This window comes from Bos indicus x Bos taurus, chromosome 3 (assembly GCF_003369695.1).
Source record: "Bos indicus x Bos taurus breed Angus x Brahman F1 hybrid chromosome 3, Bos_hybrid_MaternalHap_v2.0, whole genome shotgun sequence".
Lineage (NCBI taxonomy): Eukaryota > Metazoa > Chordata > Mammalia > Artiodactyla > Bovidae > Bos > Bos indicus x Bos taurus.
Window position 1 is genome coordinate 14471103 of NC_040078.1, and position 17735 is coordinate 14488837.

The window sequence follows — 17735 nt, forward strand, 5'->3', positions numbered from 1 at the left end:
GCCTGGCGTGCTGCAATTCATGGGGTCGAAAAGAGTCGGACATGACTGAGCAACTGAACTGAACTGAACTGAACTGAACCACTAAGAAGAGTAGTAACAGGCAAAACTCTTTAGATTTTGATGGCAGCCTATTCCACACATGGGAACTTTGCTCCACACCATTTATGAGGTGACTTGAAGGGCTATTAGTTTTGAGTGGGGTTCAAAGCAAGAGAGAGAGAGCTGTACAGCACATCCAGACTGTGATTGAAGCTATCCCATCTCTAAAGCCCCATCACACACACACAAACACAATGAATCCAAAGGAATTTACAGTGGATTAGAATATTGGAGAAGGAAATGGCAATCCACTCCAGTTTCCTTGCCTGGAAAATCCCATGGACAGAGGAGCCTGGCAGGCTACAGTCCATGGGGTCGCAAAGAGTTGGACATGACTGAGTGACTTCACGAGCGAATATTATAGAGAGTCTCTAGAAAACCCCAGTAGAACTGTTAACACAGACTCGAGGTTCTGGAGCAAAATTCTGCCAAATGTGAATGAGAATGACTTGTCATTTGCCAAATGGGCTATAAGGCTTGAGCACAGACCCAGCACTGACTATGGGACATGGAGACTATTCATCTAGAGCTGCTCATCTTGACTGGGCGTTATCAGATCCGTTCAGTCATAAGATGGGGAGGGCACTGCAACAATCCACTGTATGGTGGGGAAGTGCAGATTTGGTATTAGGCCTGAGCAGATCCGAAAGACGCTTGGTAATTAATTACATCAAGTGGTGGTCCAGACTGTCTACGCCCTTTGCTCCAGTGCTTTTTCCCTCAACTCATATCTATGGCCTCACGGAAAACTTTCCAGGACAAACTGACAGAGGAATAAAAACTCAGGTCTGATTTTGAATACATCCTGGATAGTTGATATTAATGTACTTGATACATACTAAAATATTTACAGTGAAATTACATAATATATGCAACTTGTTTAAAATATCACGAGGAGGGGAAAGAATGGGACAGGCCAGGCTTAAGGAGGGAGTGGCCATGGTTAAGCATGAGTTAGGGATAGATGAGAGTTCATATACTATTCTATTTACTTGGGTGTACATTCTAAATTCTCTTTTTTTAAAAAAAATTTATGTATTTTTATTTTTTGGCTGCACTGGGTCTTTGGTGCTTTGTGCAGGCTTTCTCTAGTTGTGGTGAGCAGGGCTTCACTGCAGTGCTGTGGCTTCTTATTGAGGTGGTTTCTCTTGTTGCAGAACACAAGTTCTAGGTGATCGGGCTCAGTAGTTGAGGCTCTTGGGCTTAGTTGCTCTGCTGCATGTGGGATCTTCCCAGATCAGGGATTGAACTATTGTCCCTTGCATTGGCAAGCAGATTCTTATCCACTGTGCCACCAGGGAAGTCCCCTAACTTCTTTGTCAGTCAAAGTTAAGAACAACTCAGTCTGGACCAGAGATGGGTCAGCACGATACACTGAGGTTATCATGATACCCTGGGCTGCTGCTGTATCACAGCCTTGTTCAGGGGTGGTCCTAAAGGACACCAGGCAGGGAAATACACGGAGGGCCAGAGCCTTGAGCATCACACCCAGTTGTTCACTTTATATGGCAGAAGTGGCCTGAGGTTGAGTATACACGGAGTTCTGGACAGTAGTGGTGAATGGCTTGGCGAGTTGATCAGGGGCCTGCAGGAGAAAAACTTGAAAAATCAGAGACAAGGAAGTATGGGAAAGAAAACATTGGTGGAAAAGAATTAGAGTGACTTCTGTTTCCAGTAATCACATTATGTTCCTAATGATGAAGCAAGGGTTACTTGGCCTTTTTTTTTTTTTGCCATGTTTCACGCCATGTGGGATCTTGTTTTTGTTTTTTTTTTTAATGTTTACTATTTATTTTGGCTGCACTGGGTCTTAGTTTTAGCACACTGGATCTTCCACCTTTGTTGTGGCCGAGGCATTTGGATCCAGTTTCCCGAACAGGGATTGAACCTGGACACCCTCCATTGGAAGCTCGGAGTTGTATCCACTGGACACCCAGGGAATTCCCGGGCTCTTTCATTCTTGAACATGTTTTCATCTAAGACTATCTTAGCTTTTCTAATCAAAGCTAAGGAGAGTAGAGTCTGAAAGTAGCTCTTCCTTTCATGGAAGTCTTAACCTTGTGGTGCCCAGAGCTGTGTTCTTTGCCTCTTCATTCCTTAGCTCCTCCAGTTTTGTGGCTTTCAATATCATTAACACACTGATGTCCATAGAATTTTAATCTCCTCCCCACTGCATTCAAGTCATGTATCTACCTGCCTGGCAGACATTTCCACTTAAATATGTAACAGGCATTACAAATTTCACACAGTCAAAACCTTCCTTCTGTATCCACCCCTTTTATTCCTTTCCAGCCTTCTCCATTGCATCATTCCAAGTGTTCAGGTCAAAAATCTAGCATCATCCTTGACTTCTCTTTCTCTCACACATCATACCTTCTATCACCAAATCCTGAGAGCTATACCTTCAAAATATATTCCAACTCCAAACATTTTCACCACCTTTGTAGCTATGACCCTGTTCCAAGCCACCTTCACCTCTTGTCTAGATTATCAAATAGTGTCCTCCTCCTCCCTTTGCCTCTATCAATTTTCAACTCAGCAGCTACAGTCATTCTGTAAAAATATATTTCTGGGATTTCCCTGGTGACCCAGTGGTTTAGAATCCACCTTCCAATGCAGTGGGCTCAAGCTCAGTTCCACTAAGTTTCCACACGTTGTGGGGCAGCTCCAGGGCAACTAAGCCGCGAACGGCAACTAGAGAAGCCCACGTGCTGCAACTACTTCATCTAGAGCCAACGCTTTACAACAGAAGCCCTTGCAGCGCAACTCAGACCCAGCATACCCAAAAAAATAAGGGGATTTCTGACCACATGACTCTTCACAATCCTCCAGTGGTTTCCCATTTCGCTCAGCGTAAAAACCAGAGTCCTGAAAACATCCTGCAGTGCCCTACACGTCGTCTGGGGTTCTCATCCCTCTCTGACCTCACCTCCTTCCACTCTTCCTTGCAGTGATGTCACTGCAACCATTTTGACCTATCTGTTCTCCCAGAATTCCAGGCACTCCTCATAGCCTTTGCACTTTCTGTTCCCTTGGTCTGTAATGTGCTACTCCCATATGGCTCATTCCTTCTCTACCTTCCCATCTCTGCTCAAATGCTACTTTATCAGTAAGACTTCCACTGCCTCCCACAATCTCTCCCTTCCCCTCGTTATACTACACCAAGGGTTTTCACACGCTGATTTCAGGACCCCTTTCCACCCTTAAAAATTGAGGACCCCAAACAGATTTTGTATATATCTTTCAATATTTACCTTGTTAGAAATTAGAACATTTAAAAATATTCATGTATTCATTTGAAAATGAAAGCAACCTCATGTTAACAAATATTTTAATAAAAATATAGTATTCAAAACAAAATTAGTGAGAGCAAGAGCACTATTTACCTTTTTCAGTTCAGTTCAGTCTCTCAGTCGTGTCCGACGCTTTGCAACCCCCATGGACTGCAGCACGCCAGGCCTCCCTGTCCATCAACTCCCAGAGCTCGCTTAAACTCATGTCCATTGAATCGGTGATGCCATCCAACCATCTCATCCTCTGTCATCCCCTTCTCCTCCTGCCTTCAATCTTTCCCAGCATCAGAGTCTTTCCCAATGAGTCAGTTCTCCGCATCAGGTGGCCAAAGTATTGGAGTTTCAGCGTCAGCATCAGTCCTTCCAATGAAAACTCAGGATTGATTTCCTTTACAATTGACTGGCTTGATCTCCTTGCATTTCATGGGACTCTCAAGAGTCTTCTCCAGTACCATAGTTCAAAAGCATCAGTTCATTGGTGCTCAGCTTTTTTTATGGACCAACTCTCCATACATACATACATCAGATATCCATACATGACTACTGGAAAAACCATAACTATGACTAGAAGGACCTCTGTCGGCAAACTAATGTCTCTGCTTTTTAATATGCTGTCCAGGTTGGTCACAGCTTTTCTTCCAAGATGCATGCGTGTGTGTGTGTGTGTGTGTGTGAAAGTCGCTCAGTCACGTCCAACTCTTTTTGAGTCCGTGGGATCGCAACCAGGTCTCCCACATTGCAGGTGGATTCTTTACCAAAGGAGCAAGTGTCTTTTAATTTCATGGCTGCAGTCACCATCTGCAGTGATTTTGGAGCCCAAGAAAATAAAGTCTCACTGTTTCCATTGTTTCCCCATCTATTTGCCACGAAGTGATGGGACCAGATGCCATGATCTTTTTACCTTTTTACCAATCTCTTTAATGTCTGGCTTAATAGAAAAGTAACTGGATTCTCATATCTGTTTCCAATCTGTTGTGATCTCACATTCCTGTCGCCTCTGGAAGATCCCACTGTATACTGAGAGAATGAGAATGCAGGCAAATAATGTCTTAGTATTACTTATTACAAAAATTGTCTTGACCTCACAGACCCCCTAAAAGGGTTTTAGGAACACTCAGGAGTCTCTGGTCCCACTTGGAGAACTCTATACTATATTTTAATAGTTCTTATTGTCATCCAACATAACTATTTACTTGTTTTCTTACTATCAGTCTCCCTGCACTAAAACGAAAACTCCATGAGGTGGAGACTTTGTTCTGTCAACTGTTCTATCCAGCTCCAAAATCAATGCCTGCCACAGGCATTGTGAGAGGCACCAGTAAATGAGTGAATGAAGAAATGGGGGAAAAAAGGAACAACTGGTATCATTTTTAGGATTATCTCATCATGAAGAATGCAGAAATGCTGTAAAACACCTCATTTTTAAAACAATTCCATTGATGAGTCTACCCTAAGTCTGAAGTACCTATCAAACAGATAAAACAATGAGCCACTTGTGATCTATTTCATCCACACCCCAAACAAGATTCTTTTGAGGCAAACCACAAACATCATCTGCATAAGTTTCTGTATGTGTCTTCAAATATACCGATCTTCATTTTCAAAATTTTATGATGCAAATATTCAAAATTACATAAAAGTTGACTTTTTTCCATGAAAACTCATAGATTACCACTACCTAAATTTTATAATAATATTTTATTCTATTTGTCACATAAATATTTTCCCATCCTTCCATCTGTTTTTTTTTTTTGGATGCATTTCAGAGTGAATTGTAGACATCACTAAACCCTTCTGTATGGACATCGTTGGTGCTACTGCTGCTAAGTCACTTCAGTCGTGTCTGACTCTGTGTAACCCGATAGATGGAAGCCCACCAGGCTTCCCTGTCCCTGGGATTCTCCAGGCAAGAACACTGGAGTGGGTTGCCATTTCCTTCTCCAATGCATGAAAGTGAAAAGTGAAAGTGAAGTCGCTCAGTCGTGTCCAACTCTTCGCGACCCCATGGACTGCAACCCACCAGGTTCCTCCGTCCATGGGATTTTCCAGGCAAGAGTACTGGAGTGGGGTGCCATTGCCTTCTCTGATGGACATCATTAATTAGAGATTAATATTTGTTTAGTTTCTTTCTTGTTTTTTATTTAATTTTTAAATTTATTTGGCTGCACTGGGTCTTAGCTGCTTAGCTGCATGTAAGATCTTTAGTTGTGGCATGGAACTCTTAATTGCAGCATGCAGAACTTAGTTTCCTGAACAGGGATTGAACCCGTGGTTCCCTGCATTGGAAGCTCAGAGTCTTAACCACTGGACCATCAGGGGAGTCCCTACAGTTTTATCTTTTTAAATTAAAATTTACATCCAATGAAATGCACAAATCTTAAGTGTATCATTTGATAAATTTTGACAAATGCATACACCTGTGTAACCCAACCCTATATCAAAATATAGAGTCATCAAACAGAAAGTTCTCTTTACCCCTTCCCAGTCAATTCTTATTCCCACTCCATCCCCAGAGGCAATTGTTGTTCTTAGGTTTTCTTCCATCGTATATTAATATTGCATGTTTTAGAGACTCAAATAAATAAAATGGTACAATGTATGCTCTTTTCTGCAAGATGTCTTTCCCTCAGTATAATGTAATGTTTTTGAGATTCGTTCACCTTGTTGCATGTATCAGTAGTTTGTTCCTTTTTATTGCTAAGTAGCAATGGCACCCCACTCCAGTATTCTTGCCTGGAAAATCCCATGGACAGAGGAGCTTGGTAGGCAGCAGTCCACGGAGTCACAAAGAGTCGTACATGACTGAGTGACTTCACTTTCACTTTTCACTTGCATGCATTGGAGAAGGAAATGGCAACCCACTCCAGTGTTCTTGCCTGGAGAATCCCAGGGACAGGGAAGCCTGGTGGGCTGCCATCTACGGGGTCACACAGAGTCAGACACGACTGAAGCGACAGCAGCAGCAGCACTCTATTGCTTGAATATAACAGTTTATCCTGACTTGTCATTATGAAATGTCACTCTTTATCTCTGGCAGTATGAATTTGTCTTGAAGTCCACACCATCTGATACTAATACAGCCCCTCTAGCTTTCCTCTGCTGTTAGCATTGTAGTTTTTTTTCCTACCCATTTACTTTCACCAAAATATATTTTTACAAGTAAAGTCTGCCTTATTCAGATTGACTCCTGAGTTCTTCCAACACAATTCTTAAACAGTTTCTTCCTACCTGATACGATAAGATATTCCAGGTCTATCTTGTATTTTTCCTGCCAGAGAATTGGAAATAGTCATTTCTTTAAGGAATTCTGCTTCCTTTAGTTGAAAAAAGTGGCACTTAAAGGCTATATTCTGGGTGCTAGGGGTATTCATTGCTTCAGAGTTGATCAGTTCTGGGGCCTTTTCAGTGAATATGACTTTCTGAGAAAGGTGTAAGCTCAGTGTAGACTCACTTTATTGCATGTGGATGCCCAGTTAACAGTTTAGAAAACACTATCCTTTCTCCATTGGATTGCCTTTACTTCTTTGTCAAGGATCAATTGACTATGTGGGTCCATTTTTGTGTTTTCTCTTCTGTTCCACTGATTTGTCTTTCATCAATACCATACTTGATTAGTGTAGCTTTATATGAAGTCTTGAAGACTTAGTAAGTCTTCCTCATTCTCTCCCCTCCTCCTCCTCCTCCTCCTTCAATAGTGTACTGGCTATGCTTAGTCTTTTGCCTCTTCATATAAACTTTAGAGTCAGTTTGTCAGTATTGACAAAGTAATCTGCTGGGATTTTGATTGGGATTGCATTGAATCTATAGATCAAGATGGGAAGAACTGACATCTTAACAAGACTGAGTCTTCCTTGAGACTTCTCTGGCAGTCCAGTGGTTAAGAATCTGCACTTCCAATGCAGGGGATGTGGGTTCCATCCCTGGTCAGGGAACTAAGATCCCACATGCCAAAAAAAAAAAAAAAAAACAACTCCCAAAACCCAAGATTGAGTCTTCCTATCCACGAACATGGAATACCTTTTCATTAAGCATGATTATAAATTTTTATTGAATATATTTGACAAATAACATTGTGTATGTTTGAGGTGTGTGCAGTATGTTTTGTTATGTTACTTTTGATATCTTATGTTACTTTTGATATCTTTATATTTTATACTATGATTGCTATTGTAGTTATACTTATCATATTACATAATTATGGTACAATACTGTTGTCTGTGCTCATTATAGGGTACATCAAGATCAGTAAGGCTTCAGTTTAGTTCAGTTCAGTCGCTCAGTCATGTCCGACTCTTTGTGACCCCATGAATCGCAGCACGGCAGGCCTCCCTGTCCATCACCAACTCCCAGAGTTCACTCAGACTCACGTCCATCGAGTCAGTGATGCCATCCAGCCATCTCATCCTCTGTCTTTCCCTTCACCTCCTGCCCCCAATCCCTCCCAGCATCAGTCTTTTCCAATGAGTCAACTCTTCGCATGAGGTGGCCAAAGTACTGGAGTTTCAGCTTTAGCATGATTCCTTCCAAAGAATACCCAGGGCTGATCTCCTTTAGAATGGACTGGTTGGATCTCCTTGCAGCCCAAGGGACTCTCAAGAGTCTTCTCCAACACCACAGTTTAAAAGCATCAATTCTTCGGTGCTCAGCTTTCTTCACAGTCCAACTCTCACATCCATACATGACCACTGGAAAAACCATAGCCTTGACTAGACGGACCTCTGTTGGCAAAGTAATGTCTCTGCTTTTCAATATGCTATCTAGGTTGGTCATAACTTTTCTTCCAAGGAGTAAGCGTCTTTTAATTTCATGGCTGCAGTCACCATCTGCAGTGATTTTGGAGCCCCCCCAAAAAAGTCTGACACTGTTTCCACCGTTTCCTCATCTATTTCCCATGAAGTGATGGGACCAGATGCCATGATATTCGTTTTCTGAATGCTGAGCTTTAAGCCAATTTTTTCACTCTCCTCTTTCACTTTCATGAAGAGGCTTTTGAGTTCCTCTTCACTTTCTGCCATAAGGGTGGTGTCATCTGCATATCTGAGGTTATTGATATTTCTCCCGGCAGTCTTGATTCCAGCTTGTGTTTCTTCCAGTCCATTTACTACTTATTGAAAGTTTGTACCCTTAAACAACATCACTTTTTTATCCCTCCACCCCCATCCCCTGATAACTACCATTTTGTGTTTTTTTAGATCCCATAAATAAATGATATCATACAGTACCTGTCTTTCTCTGACTTCTCTCACTTAGCATAATGTGCTTGAGGTCTATTTATGTTGTCACAAATGGCAAGATATCCTCCTTTCTTATGGCTGAATAATATTCCATTCCATACCACATTCATTTTCTGAAGGGCATTTAGGTTGCTTCCAAATCTTAGTTATTGGGAACACTGCAATATACATGGGAGTGCACTGCTCCCTTCAAAATACTGTTTTCACTTCCTTTGGGTATATACCCAGTAGTGGAACTGCTGGGTCACATGGCGTATCTATTTTTAATTTTTTCAGGAATCTCTCTATTGCTTTCCATAGTCACTGGACCAATTTACATTTCCACCAACAGTGTTTAAAGGTTCCTTTTTCACCCACATCCTCACCAACAACTGTTATCTTTTGTCTTCTTGATGCCATTCTAATGGGAGCATAACTCTTAAAATTTTTAGTGTGAATGGAGAGATCACTGGCTAAGGGAAGAGGGGACCCCATTCAGATCTTACTCAAAAATTGCATTTTAATGAAGATGATGAGATGATGAAATAGACATACTTCCAGACATAACATATCCTTCCTCTTTCCAAGCAGTTGGGTCAAAACTTATGCACAAATGTCAGAGCCTCTTTCTAAAATTACTTTATTTCTCTTTTCTCCACAAATAATAGCTTAATCAAAAATTTTCAATCCCCAACCCCAATTCCTCAAGCTTCACTTCAGCCTTATCCCTGCTGTCTTCCTTTTTTCAACTTTATTTTTAATTGGAGGATAACTACAGTATTGTGATGGTTGATGACATACATCTCTGCTCAGTCTTCCTTATTCATACACAATAAAGAACTCTCTCTGGAAGCAGATTCAAGATGGCACTCACCTTCTCCTGTCAGACCAAGTCATGCACTCATCTCCTCCTGCGAGACCATCAAAATCACAACTAGCTGTTGAACAACCACCGAGAGGAGGACACTGGAACCCAACAACGGTAAAGGACTAGGAGTCCCCAGAGAATTTTACTTTGAAGGCCAGCAGGATTTGACTGCAGGACTTTCACAACTGTTAATTGGTTATACCCCAATACAAAATATTAATAAAAAGTTTTTTTTTAAAAAGAAGTCTCTGAAAAACCATTCAAAGAGTTGAAGCCAATGTGAAATTCTCTTCTCAACCACTGCTTTCTCACTTTCTCATCTCTGAATTCAGGCTTAACTCTCCTTTTATCTTCTCCACATTCCATAGGAAAATAAGCTTCTGGAAAAAGGACCTAGTCTCAGTCTCAAGAATAACTTGCCAACACAAATGTATAAGAAAGCAGTGATCTAATGTGGTCCAAATGACTAAGCCAACCTCTGGTGTCCGCTTCTCAAACACTGAAAACATGTGGCTGGATTTGAACCCCCATGAAAGCTGAACTGATTTCCCAACTTAGAAATTTCAGGATGCTGTCGCTTGGTTCTTCAAGCTCGAGACTAGTCCCTTTCTACAATATAGCTAAGATTTACCCATTGCCTGTCTTTATATCTAAACCCTTTATCCAGACCCTGGTAGTTTCACAGGGGCCTCTCCACTTGCATCCTCCTTCCACCCCAAAATGTTTTGCCCATTTTGTATCCTTTGCTACCTGAAAGCCTTCAATGGCTTTCCGGTGCTTCAAATAAAACCAGAGCTTCTAACAGTTGTTAGCAGAACAATTCTCCAGGGAAAGCTGCTCTGTTCTCAGCTGCTCCAATTCTGCTTCACATCACATTCTACATTCTGGGGGTAAAATAATCCTCTTTTCCTAATTTTTGATGACTTATTCCCCTACCTCTCGGTTTTTGCCCAAGCTTTCCAACTGACATGGAACTACCTTACTTCATCTGCCCAGGCCATCCAATGTAGCTCCTTCATCAAGTGGCACCACTTCCTCTGGCAAGATTCCACAACTGATCCAGTATCCTACTAACCTTTATCTCTGAACTTCCATTCCCTCTTAGAGTACTGCTAAATTTTACAATGAACTGTCTTTTCTGCTTTGCTAGATAGTAAACTCCCTCCCCACAATTTCTCTCTCTTGTAATATGCATTCCCAAGTGCCTTGTACAGCGCTTTGCACTCAGTGAGCACTTAATACGATCTTGTAAACCAACCAACCACATATAGAATATATAAGCCCAGATTCCATCAATGGTTTACTGAGAAGACAGCAGGGAAAACATACACAATAACTTTGTTCCACAATTCATTTACTGAATTGGGGCAGGTGACTTAACAATAGATTGCGAGATAAGGCTGGGAGAGAAGAGTTCTTGTTTTCTTTCCCAGGAGCCAGTTGTGTCATGGATGCTTGTAAATTTTCCAAAATAGCCATCTGTTGTTGGGCGAGCTGGGTCTGAAGCTGGAGATTGGCATACATACATTCTAGGAGTCCTAGGCATTCCTTGGGCTTGTGGTTAATACCTGAAGGAAGAGCAATGGAGGTGCAAAGGGGACAAAAGAGATTTTATAATTGCACTGAGATGGGAAAGGTTCTACTAAGACGACCCCTCTTTCTGGGCACAACTCAACCCAGATGTAACTATGCTCAACTGTCACCTTCTCTATGAAGCCTACCTGGCCAGCCTATTTGAAACCAATACACTGGAATTTATTATTCACTCCCTTGCTTCACTTTTCCCCTTAGTACTTATGATTATTTGGTTAATTGTTGGCTAATTCCCCCTTCTAGAATGTAAACTCCAGGAAGGCATGGATTTTTGTCTGATTTGTTCACTTGTGTGTCCCCAGCATCTAGAAGGATACCTGTCATGTAAGTGTTCAACAGATATTTGATGAGTGAATGAAATGGTTTGAGACTGAGGCCTAACCTCCCTTTCAAGAGCTCAGGAGATGCCTCAGCCTTCTTCTCTCTGACCTGACACAGTAAGGTCATTAGCAGTGACTCGAAGTTCTTCCTGCTTTCTAACTTCAACGAGTCTTGCTGCACCCATTTTTAATGTTTTTAACTACATTATACACATCCAGCTCTGCCAGTTAACCCCGGCAGTTATTTATACCTTGTATATTCATTGGTCTTGACTTCTTTATTAAACCCTGAGGTCCTCAAACTCAGGAGTTATGACTCTCTAGGAGATCAGTCCTGGGTGTTCATTGGAAGGACTGATGCTGAAGCTGAAACTCCAATACTTTGGCCACCTCATGCAAAGAGTTGACTCATTGGAAAAGACCCTGATGCTGAGACGGATTGGGGGCAGGAGGAGGAGGGGACGACAGAGGATGAGATGGCTGGATGGCATCACCGACTCGATGGACATGAGTTTGAGTGAACTCTGGGAGTTGGTGATGGACAGGGAGGCCTGACGTGCTGCGATTCATGGGGTCACAAAGAGTCGGACACGACTGAGCAACTGAACTGAACTGAACTGAACTGAGTGCTGTTTGGCTTCCCACGGGTATGCTAAACTTGCTGATTTTTCTGTGGGAGGATGAATAACTGAAATGCAAAGAAACTGAGCTAATAGTTACTATTTCTTTCCCTAGTCACTTTTTAACTAACATTACTAAACAAGCAATGGAAGTCTTATTTCAGTCCTTCCAGTCTAATAAAGGCATTAATAAGCAAAACAAACAAACAAATGAACTGGTAAAATCAGGAAGAAAATGAAATCAACAGAACTGAATAATCAACAAACTACCAGCGAAAAATCTAAAGTTGCCTGGACCCAGAAGTCAGCACCAAAATCAATAAAAGAAACCTCCAGCCACCTTGTCCAGAAAACCCTCCCTGCTGCTGAGCCTATTTGGGAAATCCACCCTGCCTCCTTCCTTACCTGACGGCAACTTTGTTGGCAGGATTTTCAGTAAAGTGACTGGTGGGGAACTTGCTTGAAGATTAATAAAGCTGGGGGAGGGTTTGGCTCGACAAAGAGGCACAGCATTACCCTCCTCTTTGGCTGGAACAAAATCAGAGGCAACTAAGTCAGAGTTCATTCTGACTAGGGACAGCCTAATTAGAATCCTGCATCTGGTCTATGAATTCAAAATGCTGAGGCCCTGGCCTGAATGTCTCCAAAGAAAGTTATATAAGACAAAAAAAGAAACCACAGTGAGACTAAGGGAAACCAAGCAGAGATGGGATAAGCTAAAATCTAATTTGCTTACATTTTACAAGTTCTTATTGATCTGTGCTACATGCTGACTACTGCACTGAATGCTAGAGCATAAACATGACCCAAGACATAGTTTCATAGGTGTTTAATCAGACACTGGTGAAATGGTGATATAGCAACACAGAACATAAACAGTGAGTCTGATAGTCTTGCATGAAAATAAGTCCTTTTATCTTTTAGTTATACTGAAATGTGATCAAATGTAAAAATGAATGTTTTTGAAAGGGCAGGGGAGAGGTATCAACATGAGCACAATAGACAAAGACAACTCCAGGCAGGTGGAGGATATTTCCTAGACCTTGAAAACAGGAAGCTTCGGATAAGTGGAAAAGATAATTCAAGTGGGAGGGAAAAAGATGGTATGAGCAAAGACAAGGATGCAAGAATGTGGCTAGAATGATAAGGAGCCCTAGGAAAGTGGCCAGAATTAGGGTGGGGAGAGTGGGAAAAGCAGGATGGGTCATGGAAGACCCTTTCCAATATAAATCTGAGACTCTCTCAGAAAATCACTGAGCCTTTTTAGGGTTAGAAAATATGATACAATTTTTAATCAATACATTAGGATTAAAATGGGTTGAACATGGAAGTTCTTAATGGGGAAAAATAGATTACCTTTGGCAAAAATAGTTAAGTTAGAAGGAAGTTTTGATTTGTAGGAAGAAAATGACGAGTGTTATAAGAGACATATGTTATTTCTGTCTACTGAGCCACCCTTCCTCTGAGAAGCTACTCGTTCTCCAGATTCTAGGTCATACATACATCAGGCCCCTCTCCCTATTCCAACAGGAATGGACATGTGACCTAATATAGGCCAATCATGGTAGCCTATCCCACTTGGCAACTGGGACTGATCCAAGGGGTAAGCACATGAGGCAAACTGGGCTTGTCATGCCTTGGGACTGATAGGTAGATTCTGTGTCCAGGCTTGCTTTCCTCAATTTGCTCTGCTGGGAAGATGTAAAGCTGGGGTCAATGAAAGCTAGTGAATTTGGCTAGCATGTTTTAAGAAGCAGGTATAAGCAAGAGATTAGAGAGAAGAGACAGTATAAGAGAAAGAGAGATAGATGGGCAGATAGCTACAGGCACTGAATCCTCAGTTCCAGTCCCTGTGGTCCTCATCACTCTTATTCATTCTTATTCTCCAGCTATCTCATCAACCCTCCCAACTGCACAAGCATCTGAATTTCCTTTTTCACTCAAGGAAATCTGAGTTTCAGTAATATCATATTAACATAAATCACATTTTGGACATATTGGATCTGAGATGAGACAAGGCAGCCCAAACGCCTAAAAAACAGCCAAAGAGATGGTACTGAACTCAGGTGAAAGGTCAAACTTCCAGGCCAGACACAAAGAGGTGATGAAGGAGCTGCAAGAATAAATTAGCTCTCCAAGGTCAAAATCTGGGAGAGAAACCTGGACCTTTGGGGAACTCCTTCCCAAAGTTTGCAAGATGAAAAGGAAGTGGCAAAGTAGACTGAGGAGGGCTTCTCTGGTGGTCCAGTGGTTAAGAATCCACCTGCCGAAGAAAGGGACCTGGATTGGATTCCTGGTCCGTGAGTAAGCCCAAGTGCCACAACTACTGAGCCCACGCTCTGGAGCCCGGGAGCTGCAACTACTGAAGCCTGGGCACCCTAGAGTCTGTGCTCTGCAACAGGGGAAGCCACTGCAACGAGAAGCCACTGCAACTAGGGAGTAGCCCCCACTCACCACAGTTAAAGAAAGCCCATGTGCAGCAAGGAAGACCCAGCATGGCCAACAGTAAGTAAATAAATAAAAATCAAAAATAAAAAATCCAAAGAAGAGCAATGGATGGAAAGGCAGACTATCTGGCTCCACGAAAGAATTAAAGGGATCAAGACAGTGGAAATCCACAATTCACTGTCATAATAAGATCAAAGAAGATAGAAAACTCAAATTTACTCATTCATACATAGAAGACATAGCTTAGTGCTTCTATGTATCAACCACTGAAGATGCTACAGTGCATTAAACAGACATGGCTGCTATTCTCAGGAAATGACAGTATTACACTGTAGACAGTGCATTTTCTACTGAACTGTAAGGTTTGAAGAGTACATTACACACAATCCATATTAAAAGAACTATACTGATGACTACACAATGTATAATAGAGGACGAGACTGGGGAGCAGCAAAAGGAAGAACAGACAAAATAAATATAAAAAGTGATTTACATACATTATACATTTCTCATACTGACCCTATGAAGTAGGTAGCCTGTGGAAAATTCTTCAAGAGATGGGAATACCAGACCACCTGATCTGCCTCTTGAGAAATTTGTGTGCAGGTCAGGAAGCAACAGTTAGAACTGGACATGGAACAACAGACTGGTTCCAAATAGGAAAAGGAGTTCGTCAAGGCTGTATATTGTCACCCTGTTTATTTAACTTATATGCAGAGTACATCATGAGAAACGCTGGACTGGAAGAAACACAAGCTGGAATCAAGATTGCCGGGAGAAATATCAATAACCTCAGATATGCAGATGACACCACCCTTATGGCAGAAAGTGAAGAGGAACTCAGAAGCCTCTTGATGAAAGTGAAAGTGGAGAGTGAAAAAGTTGGCTTAAAGCTCAACATTCAGAAAATGAAGATCATGGGATCTGGTCCTACCACTTCATGGGAAATAGATGGGGAAACAGTGGAAACAGTGTCAGACTTTATTTTTCTGGGCTCCAAAATCACTGCAGATGGTGACTGCAGCCATGAAATTAAAAGACACTTACTCCTTGGAAGGAAAGTTATGACCAACCTAGATAGCATATTCAAAAGCAGAGACATTACTTTGCCAACAAAGGTTCGTCTAGTCAAGGCTATGGTTTTTCCTGTGGTCATGTATGGATGTGAGAGTTGGACTGTGAAGAAGGCTGAGGGCCGAAGAATTGATGCTTTTGAACTGTGGTGTTGGAGAAGACTCTTGAGAGTCCCTTGGACTGCAAGGAGATCCAACCAGTCCATTCTGAAGATCAGCCCTGGGATTTCTTTGGAAGGAATGATGCTAAAGCTGAAACTCCAGTACTTTGGCCATCTCATGCGAAGAGATGACTCATTGGAAAAGACTCTGATGCTGGGAGGGATTGGGGGCAGGAGGAGAAGGGGACTACAGAGGATGAGATGGCTGGATGGCATCACTGACTCGATGGACGTGAGTCTGAGTGAACTCCGGGAGTTGGTGATGGACAGGGAGGCCTGGCATGCTGCGATTCATGGGGTCGCAAAGTCGGACACGAGGGAGCGACTGATCTGATCTGATCTGATCTGAAGTTAGGAGATTTGCTTAAGATTTTTCACTGAGGCAGTGCTCGAATTAAATCCAGGCCTATAGACGCCAAAGTCATGTTCTTTACCACTGCACAATATAATCTGTGAAAAGAGCTAGTTCACTTATGTTCACGTTAAGACAGTACAGACCTCTCAGATAATCTATCCCACCTACAATTAAGTGAATAGGCTCTGGAGTCAAATGGTTTCAGGCACTTCCCTGGCCACTAGTGGGACTGTCCCACTCAGTTTGATTATCTGTTCACTCGAGTCAATAGTATGTCTTCTGTCCTAAATATTAAGAGGAGATGCAAAGGAATAATACACTTCAACTTATAATTACTGAGTATCTACTATTTAATAGATCCAGTTCTAGGCACTAGAAATACATTTAGTGGGAAATGCATAACAAATACAAATACTTTCCGACTAAGTAACAGGAAAAAACCATACATACAACTAGTTTCATTTCCCCAAAAGCTGGGCAATTAAGGTCTGGTTTTAAGGGAGAGGAAGCAGGGCATCTGACACACACCTCTTCTGTTAGTAGGATGACTAGGAAGCTGCTCCATCTGAACACCCATAGGTGTGGTGCCTGGGGAAAAAAATCATAGTATCTCATGACTGACAACCCATCTTACTGTTTTATTATTAACAATTTAAGTTCTCCCCAGCAGACCTCAGGCTGTTCCAATTTGGAGAGGGAAAAGTGTGAAAGGATGTACTGTCTTAGTTTATGGCGAAATAGAAGTAACTGTTCTTGAATTGTTTTTGGTCTCAGGGCCCTTCCTTTAGTTTGGAAAACAGCTATTTCCTTTTTTTCTGGACAAAACAGTACTTTAACCACGCCTAAACCTTACAAGTCTCCTATGAACAGGCAAATATTCCGTGTTCTCTCGTTTTAATTTCTGTAATATCAGTCCTTTTCTCATTCTGTAGGGTTATTTTAAAACTCGTGCTCTCCAGCAACTCTAATGAACCTGCAGTTGAGGCGATGAGGAGGGCAAGGGAGGGAATGGGCGTGGAGAAAGAAAATCTTGAGAGCACTACAGGGAACACTTGAAAAAGTCTTTTGGATAGGACAACTCGGGGAAAAACTTAAGCCACCTCCTGGTACCGCTGACAGCCTCAGAATAAAGCATTTACCTAAGAAAGGGAAAGTCCACGCACAGCAACGAGTCAGAGACAATAAACCACAATTCCCAGCGTGCCAGGAAGGATAGTCACCGCTCAGCCCAGCCGGATTGGACTACAACTCCCATTTCCCAGCATCAAACCGGCCAGGTCTTCTCTCAACAGCCGGTTTAAGTCCCGCCCCTCTATCGCTCGCCGTTGCTAAGGCTGGAACGAAAGCGTGGAAACTGCCACGCCTTTCTTGACCTTCGCGGCCCGAGAGAAGCCTAGACGCCAGAGTTTAATGACCTCACCTGCAGTGTTAATCGAAAGCCTCAACCCCAGCACCCACCCTTGTTGTTGATACACATGCGCAGTGGCGTGCCGACCAACTGCCGGAGCCTCGGCGCTTGCGCTGAGGTTCGCGCCGCACGCGGCCGGGAGCGGCCACCCTATTGCGCAAGCGCCTGTGCCCTCGCATTTCTATCATCGTGCTTTCTCTATCTAACTTGCCCTGCGTTCTTACGCAGGGGGTGGGGCTAAGAATGTCAATTGGTGTGTTTTCGTGCCGGTCAGTGACATGCAT

At 42.4% G+C, this 17735-nt stretch overlaps 1 protein-coding gene across 4 annotated transcripts; it reads right to left on the reverse strand.

The window, feature by feature from the left end:
• Positions 1-10750: 10750 nt before the first annotated feature.
• Positions 10751-17666, reverse strand: TSACC (TSSK6 activating cochaperone). Of its 4 annotated transcripts, none has more exons than XM_027530317.1 (4): positions 17502-17666; positions 16572-16631; positions 12412-12534; positions 10751-11041 (listed from the first exon to the last, which is right to left on the reverse strand). In XM_027530317.1, exons 1-4 carry the CDS (start codon positions 17518-17520, stop codon positions 10824-10826), a joined length of 420 nt encoding a protein of 139 aa, XP_027386118.1. In that variant the 5' UTR covers positions 17521-17666; the 3' UTR covers positions 10751-10823. The 4 variants fall into 4 exon arrangements, with proteins under 4 accessions (XP_027386118.1, XP_027386124.1, XP_027386128.1 ...); XM_027530323.1 differs by having other exon boundaries at positions 17183-17611; XM_027530320.1 differs by having other exon boundaries at positions 10761-11041; positions 17464-17611.
• Positions 17667-17735: the final 69 nt, after the last annotated feature.